At 44.7% G+C, this 16,531-nt stretch overlaps 1 protein-coding gene across 1 annotated transcript in view; it reads right to left on the bottom strand.

Annotated features, from left to right (window-relative positions):
- Nucleotides 1-9,994: 9,994 nt before the first annotated feature.
- Nucleotides 9,995-16,531, bottom strand: part of LOC148887971 (kinase suppressor of Ras 1-like) — a 31,157-nt gene continuing 24,620 nt past the window's right edge. Inside the window, exons 14-19 of the mRNA XM_089014236.1 lie at nt 16,252-16,448; nt 16,030-16,126; nt 13,939-14,072; nt 13,725-13,856; nt 13,319-13,454; nt 9,995-11,446 (exon numbers count right to left, since the gene is read on the bottom strand). Coding sequence (XP_088870362.1) covers nt 11,324-11,446; nt 13,319-13,454; nt 13,725-13,856; nt 13,939-14,072; nt 16,030-16,126; nt 16,252-16,448 — 819 coding nt within the window. The 3' untranslated portion in view covers nt 9,995-11,323. The remainder of the gene's footprint in view (nt 11,447-13,318; nt 13,455-13,724; nt 13,857-13,938; nt 14,073-16,029; nt 16,127-16,251; nt 16,449-16,531) is intronic.

Here is a 16,531-nt window from a genome sequence, read left to right as displayed (position 1 = left end):
GGCAAACTTCACAGCGAAATGGCAAAGGGGTTTCATGAAAATTCCAAACGTTGTGATTTTATGTCTGTGTAAGCTCTCAGTCGTACAGGAGTGGTCCATCGATGAGAAGGTTTCTTCAGCCGTCATCTGTACAAAAGTGAATGTTTCGGACGTTTCGCCTCCTATCCAAGAGGCTTCATCAGCGAACTAAAGTCTGACTGGTCGTATCGGCCCCATTTATATATCCCTAATGTCCAGACATGGTGGCGCCGGACACAGCTATGATAGGTCCCTACTCTCAGGTTGGGGGGGGGGGGCAGGGGACCCCTCCCTGTGGCCCCACTGATTGTTCCTACATTCCTGACTAACGACTGGCCTATTACCCCCACTCCCCCCGGTATCATCTCATCAGCATAACGACCCTCATCAGCATTGCGAAAGTTGCCTAACCTGTTTTGCCTAAGCAGGCTATTGTATGAACGATCCAAATTGAACCTCACACCACCAGACCGGTTTAATGAAGGATTTTGTTGTTTTATAAGAATCGCCTCTTTTACCCCCCCTTTCAAACCATCTATGTTCTTTCGCTAAGATTTTAACCTCATTGTCGTCAAATGAGTGGTTGCTAGCTTTTAGGTGCAAATGTACTGCCGATTGAGGCCCACTAGTATTATCCCGGCGATGTTGATCAAGTCTTTTTTTGAGAATTTGTTGAGTGTCCCCAATGTACTGCTCTTTACAATTCTTACAATGTATGGAATAAACTACATTGTTTTTCATTTGGTAGCCTATCTTTTGGATGCACTAATTTTTGCCTTAACGTGTTTATCGGTTTGAAATAAGTAGGAATTTTGTGTTGCCAAAGGACTCTTTGTAATTTTTCAGAAACTCCTGCAATGTACGGTACTGCTACTCCTCTCCTTTTTGAATCTTGAGAATTATTGGTTTCGTTCGCTATTCTTTCTTTCTGACATTTGTTGAATGACCACTGAGGGTACCCACAGTTAGTGAGTGCTCTCCTGATATGTTTAGACTCCTTTTCTCTACCTTCAGTGCTAGTTGGTATTAGTAGAGTCCTTTGGCAACAGCTTGGGAAATCTTTTTATCACCTCAACCTTGCTTTAAACCTCTCCCGAACTTTATCCCTGACCTGTTTGGTGTGTTCCTTGGACCTCATCATGCTGTTCACTGACCAATGACCTCTTAGCAAACCTCTGAGGCCATCACAGAACAGCTGGATTTATACTAAGGTTAGATTACACACTGGTGGACTCCATTTGATCATTAGGTCAACAGCTGATCATTCAGCAATCATCAGACAACCGCTAAAGGCAACTGGTTGCACTCAGAGAAATGGGGGCTGAATACTTTTGCACGCCACATTTTCCAGTTTATTTTCAGAATCAGAATCAGAATCAGATAACCTTTATTCGTCCCACAATGGGACGAATAAAGGTTGGGATTAAAAAGATTGAAAGTCATGTATAATTTTCCTTCTATTTCACAACTGTGAAGCGCTTTGTGTTGGCCTTTCACATAAAATGCCAATAAAATATATTCATGTTTATGGTCAGAACATGACAAAATGTGCGAAAGTTCAAGGAGTATGAATAATTTTTCAAGCCACTGTAAAGAGGGATCAGAGTCAGAAAGACTTTCATAGTCCCACAATGGGGATATGTGGTTTTAAAATAACAATAACAATAATAATAAACGCGACAGTGCCGAGAGCACTCTGTACTTTTAGTCGTATATCAGTGCATTTTTGTGAAGTACGTAAGTACGTAAGAAGTACGTCGTGGGATTTTCCAAGCTATGCAGTTTATGATAACGTATTACACGTTTCCCTCCATGCTGGTTCTTGAAATTTCCGAATACGACAACGAGAAACGGGGAAAAATGTGATTGAAGTTGACACTGTTTTCGCGAACACTACAGTTTATAAAGGTGAGTAAGTTGTATTTTTATAACTCATAGATGTGGTAGAATATATATTTTTCTCCATCACTGCCAAGTTTCAAAGCATTCACATATATATTTCTAGAGCTCTCCTAGTACTCAGTGACGGCCATTTTTGATTTCTGATGAAAATATGCCTGCATTCGATCGTTGACATTTGGTAAATTATATTTTGAATCTTGTCTTGTCTTTTTTCTTTCAAAAGCTTTTCAATTGTACCTTACTGGTTAATATCTTCCAGAAATTAAGAAAGTTATGATAGTTTGGATTGGATTGGATATGCCTTTATTAGTCTCACAGTGGAGAAATTTACATTTCACAGCAGCAAAGAACAGATTTTCATTGTTTTAACTGTGTAATTAAAGTCAGAAAATCCCCTATTTTGAAAATTAAAAATTCCATTATTATTTGTCATTGAACAATAATCTACACATCATTTGAAATCTATTTAAATGCACTTTAATATGGTATTCGAAAATGTGTGATGAATTATTGAATTTTTTTTTGTCACATGCCTATAATAATAATGAAAGTGTTCAAAATTTGGTGTACAATTTTAAAAGACTATTTACACTGTACAGACATTCATCATCATCCATGCATCCATTGCAGCATAAAAAAGTGTTGTTGTTTTTTTTAAATTTGACAATAACATTTCAAAGCTGAATAAGGTATACAACAAAGAGTTCCTTAATTAAAGCAGGCTTCGAACCGGTAAGTGGCCTTGTAAATGTGCCTTTCCAGAAGAACCCAAACACATTATTGCCTCTACTTCGGTGTCATCGTAAAAGAAAAGAGGGTGGGGGCGGAGATCCGGTTGCGATTGTTCTTCCAGATACACAATCATTCTGTCACATACCATTCGTGACACACAGGCACACAAAAATCTGAGTTGAGCTGAAGTCGAAATATATTTTGATGATTGGTCCCTGCTCATTCCTTGATGAACCGGTGATTACGTTGCAATGTTTCTCAATAGAAACGTAATTATTGGGGGGAGGGTGGTACTATTAAAACTGCCTTTTTTAATTACCTGAATCGGCAACAATGCATCGTACAATTAGTCAAGCGTCTCGAATAAAAACGACAGATTAAACCCAGCCCCTGCTGTTCGTTAAACTCGCGGCTATTTAGCTACTTATTACACTAGAAGACATGGCATACATAAAACAAACAAAGCGACAATGGTCAAAAACGGCCACTTTGTGCACTGCGTAACCTATGAGACAAAGTGACAGCGCTGTGGTGGTTGTTTAGCTTTTCCGCTACGTTAGCTAGCTGAGCTACTGTAGGTAGGTACTGTCGGTGACGTACAATTATGTCTCTGAATGTTTTTATTTAATTGCAAACCAACAAGGTACAAAAGACAACTGCGCTCTTATTGACGGTTTTGTTCAACTTTTGATGAAAAAATGCTGTAGCCTATTAACGTAATGGGGGAAATCACAGATTACTTTCTGTCCTAATTTTGGGGAAAGAAAATCCTGCAAAGCATTGAAATGTCGTGACCATGATCCAGTCGTCTTGCATAAAAGGCACCCTCCACGCTACTGCCAATTCAAACATTTTCTCCTGACGAGTAAACCGTAAATATCAACGGAAGAACACTACTCACAGTTGTCTTCAGCGAACTGTGCAGCACTGGTAACGTATTTTAGGGTGCAGCTCCAAAGGCAGCTTGCCTCGGAGTCAACAACCTCTTACACCGGTGGCTGCTCCCAATACAAAAACCAGAACGGCCGACGGGCGACATCTGCTGCACATTTGGAGGCCACAACACCCGTGTAATGCACTGGACAACAGTGTTTCCCAAAGACGTAACACTATTGACAAATACGTATCACACCTGATGTAGTAGTGATGGGAATTCCGACTCTTTTGAGAGAGATGGTTCTTTTGGCTTGGCTCACATAAAAGATACGGCTCTTTTGGCTCCCAAATGGCTCCTCCGTTTTTTTTTTTTGTTGCTTAAATTAATTAACTACCAAAAATCATGTAAATTATGTGAAAACGAATTAATCATGTAGAAAAATACACTATATCAAATATTTTTATTTATATGTGCACCCTGTAGTTACGCTAGTCAGATTATCAGTGTCATGATCTGGTTGGCGACCAACGGGGGGCGACGTAAGCCCTGCCTGCAGCCTCGCAGGTGCTGGTCGTTTTAACCACTGACACTTAAAAGGACACCCGGCACGACCATCCGGTGTCGGTTCATTGTTTGCTGTTTGTTGCATGCATTGTGTATGCTGTGCATGTGTTTGTTTAACCTTGGCGGACTTTTACTTTTGGTCTTCTTTTGATACTTTGTATTTTTTCTGTTCAGATGATTTTGATGTTTTACATTTTGTTCCTGCTGACCTTTATTTTAATACAATTTGTCAAACAACCTCCTGCTCCCTCCTGCCTGCTTTTTGGGATCCGCACCCGCCATCACCACCTAGCAAAACGTGACAATCAGATGTCACTAATTTGCCTTTCATATTAATAATGCTATAATCCCAACTAGTCTTCTTTTCCTTTCGGCTTTTCGGCCACAGCAAATCAGTGTACTCCATCTTTAGAGGTTTGATCCGAATGTTTGTTTTGGCCAAGATTTTACGTCGGATGCCCTTCCTGACACAACCCTCTGTATTTATCCAGGCTTGGGACCGGCACAAGAAGACATATGTCCCTTTGTGGCTACAGAACAAGCAACTTGCTCAGTAAAAGGCTCCCAAACGCAAAATGGTAATCGGCAACATTCAAAAAAGCAAAAACTATACTTACCATTTGATGATCCCAACTAGTAAAATTGATAATAATTGAATAATACTGTAAACTGTAGGTCGAAGAAGGAGAGGAGGGAGAGGGAGGTGTGCCCGGAGGAAAAGAGAGAAATGGAACGGCAAGAATATAGAACTAATAGTAGGAACTTTGAATGTTGGAACAATGACAGGTAAAGGTAGAGAGCTGGTTGACATGATGCAGAGAAGGAAGGTAGACATACTGTGTGTCCAGGAGACCAGGTGGAAAGGGAGCAAGGCTAGAAGCTTAGGATCAGGGTTGAAGTTGTTCTATCATGGTGAAGACAGAAAAGAAATGGAGTTGAGGTTATCTTAAAAGAGGAGTTTGTTAGGAATGTCTTAGAAGTAAAAAGAGTATCAGATAGAATGATGAGTCTGAAGCTAGAAATTGAAGGCCTGAAGTGAGAGGGTTGTAATTGGTGGAGACTTCAATGGACATGTTGGCGCAAGAAACAAAGATGATGAGGAGGTGATGGGCAGGTTTGGACTCCAGATGAGGAACTCTGAAGGACAGATGGTGGTTGATTTTGCGAAGAGAATGGAAATGGTAACCTCTTTGCTAACCTCTTCCTCTGTATACACTCCTGCACCTCCCCATTCCACCACCAAGTCTCCTTATCTACCTTTCTTCCACTCGATACACCAAGTACTTTCGGACCTGTGTCTCTGATTATGTTCGCTGTAGTTTGCCAGTCATCTGGAATGACCTCTTGCCCACCCAGTGCTTCTCTTACCTCCTTCCTAAATGTCATGCAACACTCTTCCTTTTTCAACTTCCACCATTTTGTCCTCATTTCAGCCTTTGGTTTCTTCCTCTTCCTCACTGCCAGCGTCATCCTACACACCACCAACCTATGCTGTCTGGCTACACTCTCACCAACCCTCTCACCCTTTGCAGTCACTGATTTCCTTTAGATGGCGGCGTTGACACAAAATGTAGTCTACCTGTGTACTTCTGCCTCCACTCTTATAGGTCACCCTATGTTCCTGTCTCCTCTGAAAGAAAGTATTAGCCATTCAAATACTTTCGGGCTGATCAACTATGTGCTCCATACACTATCTCCAGGAAATCACTCAAATGGTGGAAATACCTGTTCTGGTTTCTAGTGGATATTTGCATTTGCAATGGATTTATACTGATGAAACTGTCTCCAAACCATCAAGTGAAAACCAGAACAGGTCGCCTCAGAAAAAGGACTCAGTTAGAATTCAGGACAAACTTAGCTGATCAGTTGTTTGGCAATTACAGAAGGAAAAGAAAAAGAGAATGCATGAAGGAGAATGACACTGCTGCCCTCCTTCATTGGGCAGTAGAATTTGATAAAAAGAGAACATGTAAAGAGTGTGCAAAGAAGAAAATTCGTCACGAGCCAAGAACAGGTTGTGAGCAATGCAAGGTGAACCTATGCATTCCATGTTTTAAACCATACCACAATAAATTATTTTAAATACATTCTATGTTTATTTCATGCATGTGTGACTTGTTGTGAATGCATTTTGTTGTAATTTGCAGGTTTTGGAAAGAAAATCTTCATTAACATTGCAATAATTTTGTAAAACTTTAATCAATTTCACAAACAACTATTGTTATCTTATTCTATTATAAATATTATGAAAGTGTACTGAAGGTTTCATAAAGATTGAACAACAAATAAAGAAGTTATAATAGTTTATTTGAACACACATATTAGTTATGAATTTCCTGCTGAAGCCTCTCAGGGAGCACATTACAAAGCTAGGCTGCAGGCTATGTAGGCTGTGGGGGAAGAAATGCAAAAGAGTTAAGAAAAGAGTTAAGAATGCTGATAGAGAAGTACAGAGAACGTCAGTGTCACGTTCCGAGGGCGACAGTGGCAGCTGACACGTCGGAACGTTAATGTATGGGGGAGCATCACTAAGCAGGCGGCAGGGATGTTGGTGCTGGCAAAGGATTTATTAACAAAAGGCGCGGTTCCGAGATAACACAGACCCGGAAAAAACGTGTGAACAGAAAGTGACAAAAACAGAGCACAGCAGTGGGTGGGCGGGGGCGATCCGTCCAGCCTGGCTAGCTAGGGGGGGGGGAGGGATAAAAAGCACACGATCTCGAGAGTAGCAGACTGACGCGATCGCGGCTAATAAATACCTCGGGCGAAGCAAACTCTCGTACCGATAGCAGTTCAAGGCACGGGCGAGGCGTGAGGCGTTGTATCTTCCGACGCTGGGTGAGTGCCAGCATCTGGTTTAAATGTCCAAATATCTGTGATGAGGGAATTGACAGCAGCTGGCGGACGTCGGGAGCGGAGGCCCCGCCCAGCTGTCAACTCGCTTGTGACAGTACCCCACCCTCAATGGACGCCTCCTGGCGACCCACCCAACTTGGACGGGTAATCCTCATGGAACGCCCTCAGGAGCGACGGGTCCAGGATCCAGGCTCGGGGGACCCATTGACGATCCTCCCAGTCGACCAGGTACTGGATGCCCTTACCCCTGCGCCGCGAATCCAGGATCTCCCGCACCGTGTAGACTGGTCCTCCGTCCACCATCTGCGGAGGGGGAGGCTGGGCCAAGGGGCTGGATTCCACCAGCTTGATGAGTGAAACATGGAACACCGGGTGGACTTTCATGGAGGCGGGAAGCCGGAGTCGGACCGTGACCGGGCTGATGATGGCCTCCACGGCGAAGGGGCCGGCATATCGCGGCCCCAATTTGAGTGAAGTCTCGGCCAGCCGTATGTCCCTCGTGGACAGCCAGACCTTCTGCCCCACCTGGTAAGCCGGCGCGGGGTGACGACGGTGCTCGGTGCGGCTTATCCCGGGGTGACAAGCCACCTTGGAGGCGTGCCCCCACTGCAGCACCTCCGAGCGCAGCGCCGGGGGCACGTTATCAGGAGCCGGGGTAACCTTTCAACTCCTACAGGACCCTCCGGCCTACCTCCCACTGGAGCGCCCTACGATCTGGAGGCCGGGCAGAATGGGCTCCACGAGATCTTCCTTGCCTGCCGGCTTGTGGATCCGCGAGAGGGCGTCAGGTTTGGTGTTCTTGGTCCCTGGGCAGTATGTGAGGGTAAAGGACAAGCGGGTTAAGAAGAGCGCCCACCGTCCCTGGAGTGAGTTCAGCCTCTTGGCGGCCCGGATGACCGCCAAGTTTTTATATTCGGTGAACACGGTGAATGGCTTTCCTCCCTCAAGCCAGTGCCTCCATTCCTGTAGAGCCAACACGGGGGCGAGCAGCTCCCAGTTGCCCACGTCGTGGTTGGCCTCCGTGGGGCTGAGGCGGCTGGAGAAGAAGGCACAAGGGTGGAGCTCCTGGTCGACTGAGGAGCCCTGGGAGAGTACCGCTCCTACTCCCGAATCCGAGGCGTCTACCTCCACGATGAAGGCGGCGTTGGGGTCGGGGTGACGGAGGACTGGGGGTGGGTGAATGCCCGTTTAAGCAGACGGAAAGCGGCGTTGGCCTCTTCCGTCCACCTAAACAGGGTCTTGGTGGAGGTGAGTTGGGTGAGAGGGAGGGCCTAGAAATTGGCAAAGCCCAGGAAATGCTGTAACTGTTTGCAGGAGGTGGATGTGGGCCATTCTACCACCACCTCGGTCTTGGCGAGGTCAGCCCTGATCTGCCCCCGCTCCACGACGAAGCCCAAGAAGGATAGGGAGGAGGTGTGGAACTTGCACTTCTGTGCCTTGATGTAGAGTCGGTTCTGCAGCCGCTGCAGGTTGTGGTAGCAGGGCGGGACCCCTCTAAACTAATACCCTCAGGGCGGTGGCTGCAAGATGGTGATGACCCGCCCGCGGCCGACCTGAGGCAGTGTGCGTAGCAGAGGGGGCTCCACCCCTGAATGGACGGTCAGTCCGACGAGATGGCCGGATTGTGGGTCTCCAGCCAAGGCAAGCCGAGCACGATGGGGACCGAGCGGGAAGGCATCACGAAAAACTGACGGTATTCTACGTGGTTGCCCGAGAGTACGAGTCGAAGCGGCGCTGTTTCCTGCTTAACCTCTGCGAGTAACCGACCGTCGAGATCGAGTACGCTCAAACTCGATCCCAGCTCGGCAACCTGACAACCCAACGCAGAAACGACGCGCGGGTCGATAAAACAGCCGTCGGGCCCCGAATCCACCAAGGCCCGAACGGGTATGGTCCTGGTGGGGCGGTGGGTTACGCCGTCCAGATCAAGTCTCCGCGACACGAACCCGCCTGCGGACCTTAACGGGACCCGTAGTTGGTGGAACTTGGGGGACTTACAGTCACTGGAGGGCTTTCCCGGGAGCCCCCACCTCGAACAGTCCGGGGCCCGGTGTCCCGACTTCCTGCAGTGTTGGCAAGTCGGCTTGGTGATGCGTAGCTCCGGCTGCCGCAGAGCGGCCCTTTCGCCCCCGATCTCCACGGGCTCCACGGCCGCGTGCCCTCCGCGCAGAGAGGCCCGTAGGCCGCCCTCTAGGATCCCCGCCGGCGGCTCGGGGTTCGCCTGGGCCGCACGCTCCTGGCTCCTCTCTCGCATCCGATTGTCCAGCTGCAGCGTGAGTGAGATCAGTTCGCATAGGCTGGAGCACTCTTCGCGGGTGGCTAGCTTGTCCTTCAGCGCCGCATTCAGCCCGCGCCGGAACATCCCCCGCAGGGCTCGGTCGTCGTACCCGCTGGCAGCGGCCAGGACGCGGAAGGCAACGGAATATTCCGCAGCCGATCGGGTGCCCTGGTGGCAGATCCACAGCTGGCCCTCTGCTTCCTGCCCACTCACCGGGTGGTGGAACACCTGCCGCAACTCGGCGATGAAGTCCGGGAAGGAGGCTCGGAGCGCCAGACGGCCAACACGCAAGCGGCCGCTGGGCCAGCAAGCAGGCTTGTGACATACGACACTTTAGCCGCATATGTGGTGTATACGGAGGGTTGTTGGTCGAACACTATGGAGCACTGCAGCAGGAATTGCGCACAGCGTCTGGGCTCCCCTCCGTAACGGGCGGGGTGTGGGATGCTGGGCTCCCGGTTCATGGGCTGGAAAGGTAGGGCCACCGAGGCGGGGGTGCCACCGGTCTCAAGTCTCTCCACCCGGTGGACCAGTCGGGCGATGTCGATGCGGACCTTAGCGAGAGCCAGCACCAATTGGTTGATCTGCTCCGCCTGCTGAGCAAGGGCGGAAAAGATACGGTCTCTGTCTGCGGGATCCATGGTGGTCGGAAGATTCTGTCACGTTCCGAGGGCGACAGTGGCAGCTGACACGTCGGAACGTTAATGTATGGGGAGGATCACTAAGCAGGCGGCAGGGACTTTGGTGCTGGCAAAGGATTTGCGGGTCCGAGATAACCCGTACCCGGAAAAAAACGTGTGAACAGAAAGTGACAAAGACAGAGCACAGCGAGTGGGTGGGCGGGGGCGATCCGTCCAGTCTGGCTAGCTCGGGAGGAAAAAATAAAAAGGCACACGAGGGTGCAAAACAGCACACGATCTCGAGAGTAGCAGACTGACGCGATCGCGGCTAATAAATACCTCGGGCGAAGCAAACTCTCGTACCGATAGCAATTCAAGCAAGGCATGGCAGGCAGATTGACCACTCAAATTGTCCCGAGGTGTGAGTGTGAGAGTGACTGTTGTACGTCTTTGTGTGCCCTGCAATTGGCTGGCAACCAATTCAGGGTGTCCCCCGCCTCGTGCCCGAAGACAGCTGAGATAGGCTCCAGCAACCTCTGCGACCCTAATGAGGAATAAGCGGTACGGAAAATGGATGGATGGATTGTTGTGTGACACAGCCAATTGCAGTAACATGCATAAAGAAGGTGAAAGTTAACACAAATTCCGAGCGGAAAAAACAGCCCATTTCCAACAGAGCTAGTGCGCCATCTTGGGCATTTTCTGGGCGCTACATTGGAGTCCAGACGACTCGAATTGATCCGGAAGGACTTCTTTAATCGATGTCAAACATTTATGCTTTCCTCTTCAGAACTATTTGAATCATATTCATAACTGGATGAGTAACAAGAAAGCATCTTTTCCGAATCAGAACTTTCTGAAGCCATTATTTTGATTCTGGAGCAAGGCAGTGTGTGACCAATGGTGATGTCACAAACAAGGGGGCGGGACTTTCTGAATCTGCCCAGTTCCGAACTCATTTTGTGGCAGTTTCGGATCATTTTTATTGGTGTTTTGCATTTGACTAAAAATATCAGCCTGTGTGTTTTGCGTATTTTTAGATGCTATAAAACATTTTTCTGATGTCAGTTAGGAAACATAAAAATGGTGCCGGTTGTCCTTTAATAGATACCAATCATTGTGAAAGGACAATATTAAAGTCAACAAAGGTCATTGTGAAACTGAAGCGCATAGAATGAAGTGAAACATTGCAAATCGAAGTCATGAACACAGTAATCCTGTACAGCAGGAGAATGTGGAATAGTAAGTCAGCGGTGAAAATCAGACTGTTCCACAAAAGGGATAATTACCAAACTTCAGCAGTAAAACAGTAAAAAGTCGCAAGCTGTCCATTAATAATTGGAAGAGATTCATCAGACTCCTCCTCAACAAAACCACATCCTCAATGTGGCAGTATATTTCCTCTCGTTTCAAACTCCCTTCTTCGATGTTTGTTGGATGGACTCCCATTTTCTATGATACATACTTGGGAGATTTCTAGAAGTGTCCAGGGTGAGAGAGTCGCCGGTTCAGTTTCGGCAGCCTGTCCAACATACCAGCCACCTGGGTGAAGGTCGGCCTGTCGTTGATTTCAAAAGACCAGCATGCAGAAAGGATCTCCTGTTGTGGCAGAACATTGAGATGTGTGGTATGAGTTGTTACAAACTGATAGATAAATTCCCCAATTCAACTATGATGGTGTATATCAGGTGTTTGGCAATCAATATGAACTGTTTTGAAAAAATGTGATTGGTTTTATTGGATTTAAATTTGAGCAGTATTGTGCCATGGCTCTCTAGGGCAGGATAACATACATTTTGCCAATTCTCACCACAGTGAATTATTATCAAAGAAAACAGATAAATGATGACTTAACTCATTTTAAATAATAGACCGAGTTTGAATATAGGGGGAGGTCAACTGCAGCCATTGCATCCATTGCAAAATTGGTCTCTTAATTGATGTACAGGTGTGAGTTTAATTTGATTCATGCTTACAACACACTTCTGGGATCGTTACCACATAGGCTTAGTTATGCTGACGAGGTGGTACCAGAGCAAATGGGGCAATCAGGCCAGTCGTAGACCATAATCAGTCAGGACAAAAGAAGCAAACAGTGTAGCCTCAGGAAATAGTCCTCTGCTTCCCCCAACGTTAGGGCAGGGACCTATCATAGTAGAAGTCTGGCTGGCACTGCCACCTCTGATCAGTAGGGATATATATATATATAGGGCCAGAGCTACCAGCAAAATTATAGTTCGCTGACGAAGCCTCTTGGATGAGTAGTGAAGCGTCCAACACCTTCAAATAAGTACAGATGACAGCTGAAGAAACCTTTTCATCGTTGGAGTTTTTGTGAAAGAGTCACTCACAACTGAACTCATGATCGAGTGTTTGAGCCATAAGGCTCTAACATCTAGCCATTAAATATTTTGCTATTTGTTCAAAATTGTATAGTTAGATTTTGAAAAGGTGCAACAGGTTTCATTTTATTGCTGTTTTACTTAGAGTAAATTAATTTGGAATCTTAAGGTATCTGGCTCCATTGGTCATCCTGTCTTCAGCCTGTTAAAAAAAAGTTGGAATTGTTGGGAAGTGGCAAATCTTCACCGAGCTGAGTCATCAATAGAGAGTTGGTCAGTTGGAGCTAATAGAGACAGTTGTCTGTAAATTCAGAATAGTTTGCTTACCGACACATTTTCAGAAATAAGTCAGATTTATTTGGTTGTGTGATTTCACACTCCAGACTAAAAATATTGTGTATATAACCAAATCCACCTTGAGCAAAGTTAACAGTTTCACTCTCACTATTTGACAATTCGACCGTTTCTCCCTCAGGTGAAAAGCTAGATGTCATTCTTGACAGCACACTATCTTTCCACTCCCATATAAATAACTTAACCCGGTCTGCGTACTTCCACCTACGCAGTATCAATCGTCTTCTCCCGTCTCTCACTCCTCACACCACTGCTATCCTTGTTCATAGTCTTGTCACCTCCTGGATTGACTATTACAATTTACTTCTCTTTGGTGTCCCTCAGAAACTTTTCCACAAACTTCACCTCGTCCAGAATTCTTCAGCTCGGATCATCACCAGAACCTCATCCTTTCACCACACCCCGTCCTCCAAGAGCTCCACTAGCTCCCAGTCAAATATAGAATCAACTTTAAAATTCTTCTTTATACATTTAAAGCTATCCATAACCTTGCCCCCCCATACCTATCTGACCCACCTATTTTAAAATGCATTTTCTGTGTAGCGCTCTCTCTTGTTTCTATTTATAATGTTATTTTATTTATTGTATTTGTGATTATATTTTATATATTATAGTACCTATGCTTGTCTGTGACTGTAAAATGTCCTTGATATCTTTGAAAGGCGCTTAAAATATAATGTATTATTATTAATAAGAAGTGAATTTTAGAAAGAAATATCAATTAAATGTGTCTTTTACAGCAATGTCAGGTTTCTCCTGTTTAAATTAGACTTACCGTAACTTCCTTGCCCAGATTGACATCTGCCTGAACCTTCTTTATGCCCTCATTGCTACCCACTAACCAGATTTTAGCTTCCACTGGTTGGTTGGTGATTGGCCAATCTCTAACATGCAGCTCATACCAGATTGTACTGAAAAAAAGACATCAAATCAGATGATTAAAATGTCTCTGCATTGAAAAATGTCTACAATATTCAGGGTGCAGAAACATGGCTCATATGCATTGCACGTCATGCTGTTTAACCAATCTGTGAAGTCAATGTCAAGCCAAGATTTTGATTGTATGTATGTATTTAGGCTCAGAACAGATCAGCATTCATGCCGTCAACATTTCAAATGCGAGAAATAACCACTCTTGCTTTTTATAAAAACATTAATATCCAATCGATGACATTGAATACCCAAAAGCATAAACGTCAGCAGCTTTTGAGAAAGGCAGCCGGTCCTCAGCAACCTCTGGGCTCATCACACGGACAATCTCTGGTGAAAGGTAGTTGATCCACCCCTGGGGTATCTTCAACATATTTTTTCTTCTATAAATAGAAACATAAATGTATCCCAATTCATGTAGCTGAAAACATAGGGACAATCTGTATACCTCAATTGCATTCTTACCTGACCTCTTGTACCACACTGGCCATCCCAAATAGGCCAAAATCTGTTATAACAACTCTGTTTGAGTCATAAAACACATTCTTAGACTTGAGATCTTTATGAACGATGTCTTTGGCATGCAGATAGCCCATACCCTTTGGGAGAGACAAGTATACAAATACAGAACAGGTTGCCCTCGTGTTTCAACAAAACCATAAAAGACATGCAATATTTTGTTTTGTTATTATACAGTACATGTGTGATCCTGTATTTGTCTCACATAAAACCAAGTCCATTGAACTTTACAACAATACAACGATTTCTTATAAACTCTGAAAATGCATTCATCCAGCGCTTCTTCATCTTCTTCTTTTCCTTTGGGGATTTCCCTTCAGAGTCTCTTCTCTCAAACCAGCGACATTCATGTCCTCTTTGACAAGATCCATAGACGTCCTCTTAGGCCTTCTTCTCGGTCTCCTGCCTGGCAGTTCAAGGCTCAGCATCCTTCCATATCTATCTCTATCTATCTATCATATCTTCTATATATCCTTCCATATCGTCACTCTCTCTCCTCTGGACATGTCCAAACCATCTCAGTCTGGCCTCTCTGACTTTCTCTCCAAAACCGACATTCAGCGCCATTGCCATAAAGTTTATGGCATAGGTTTATGGCATAAACCTATTGAATGCACTCGAATACATTTAATGTGAAATGTGATATTTCTTGGAAATAGTGATTTATTTTGAATATATATATATATATATATATATATATATATATATATATATATATATATATATATATATATATATATATGTGTGTGTGTGTGTGTGTGTGTGTGTGTGTGTGTGTGTGTGTGTGTGTGTGTGTGTGTGTGCGCGTGCGTGTGTGTGTATGCATGTGTGTGTATGTGTTTATGTGTGTGTATATACAGTAGGAAAAGACATGAAGAAGCCTATCCAGGCAGGCTGGTATGGCTGGAGAAAAATGTCAGGTGTGATTTGTGACAGAAAGATTTTTGCTAGAATGAAAGGTAAGATGTATAAAACGGTGGTGAGACCAGCCATGATGTTTGGACTGGAGACAGTGCCACCGAAGAAAAGACAGGAAGCAGAGCTGCAGGTAGCAGAGCTGAAGATGTTGAGGTTTTCTTTGGGAGTGACCAGGTTGGATAGGATCAGGAAGGAGTACAGTGAGACCTCAACTTACGAACTTAATTGTGTAAGGCGAAAAGTGTGTATCTCCAAAAAAAATTCCCATAGGAAACCATTAAAATGGGAATAATCCGTTCCCGGGTTTTCATGAAATATACTTTTCAACTAAATAAGCCTTAAAACTACACACAACATACCTTATTCTATGTATAATAAATGTGCTATTGTATTGTAATGAAAGAAATACACTGCATTGTATCATAAAGTTACTTTATTTACATTTGTGATGGTCATTTTTGGCTTGATGGAATGGCGTTGGAGGTCGAAGGTCAAAGGGAATTGCTGTTTGGCAAGAGAGGCGCATTACATGAGGACTGTAATTAAAGAAATAAACTGCTGTAAAATAAAGTTTTATTTACCTTTTTGGTGGTCATTGATGGCTTATGGAAGGACAGTCACCTTCCATAAGGACTGTTGGTAACTTAACCTCTGGTGCTGTTCGGTCGTGTTCTTCCGCCGAAGAACACTCCGCCAGCCGTGGTGGGTGTGTATTATGAAAATAGTGCTTATTATAAGGTTTAATTTTCATAAATTTGACGTTTGTATTACGAAAAGTTTGTAAGTTAAGGTGTTTGTAAGTTGAGGTCTCACTGTATATCAGAGGGATAACTCATATTAGAGGTTTTGGTGAGAAAGTAAGAGAGGCCAGACTAAGATGGTTTGGACATGATGGTTTGTCCAGAGAAGAGAGAGTGAATAAATTGAGAGAAGAATGCTGAGCCTTGAACTCACTGGCAGGACACTGAAAGGAAGCCCTAAGAGGAGGTTTATGGATGTTGTCAAAGAGGACATGAAGGTGATGTATATATATACACGCACAAAAAGGATTTACAAGTCACTCTGTTATTTCGATTACTTTTATTTCCATTGTAAACCTTCTAAATTACGGCCTCTTACCTTCACAATTTCTTGTGCAATCTGCCTGGTATTATTTATATCCAACAAATGACCTCTTTCTCTTACAAAAGAGTGTAATGGAACGCCTTTACAGAAACTGCAAAGCAAAATATGCAGCATTGTCACATATATTTTCTACTGAGAAATGACAACTACTGCCTATCAATTTTTGCGTCTTAGGAGTCAGGGAGGAAAAATGGAAACAGAAGATCAACGTCTTACCTTGTGACAATAGCAAGGTGCGGCGGAGCCATACAGGCACCCATGAACAGGGTAACATTTTCATGTCTGGTTTGCCTGTAGTTCATCACCTCCTTCTTAAAAAGTTTCAGGTGCTCCTGGTTATTGCCGTCCACCTCCACAAGGCGAATGGCTACCTCGCCGTGCCAGCGACCCCTGAACACTTTCCCCCAACGGCCCTGGGAAGTCAAAAGTCATTCATGTTCGGCTTTCACATATATGTCTGCTTTACCACGCATCCTTTTGCACAGTGCTCAAACAA

This window comes from Hippocampus bargibanti, linkage group LG14 (assembly GCF_051943395.1).
Source record: "Hippocampus bargibanti isolate YZ-2025 linkage group LG14, ASM5194339v1, whole genome shotgun sequence".
Taxonomy (NCBI): Eukaryota; Metazoa; Chordata; class Actinopteri; order Syngnathiformes; family Syngnathidae; genus Hippocampus; species Hippocampus bargibanti.
This window is presented reverse-complemented; position numbering and strand designations above follow the sequence as displayed.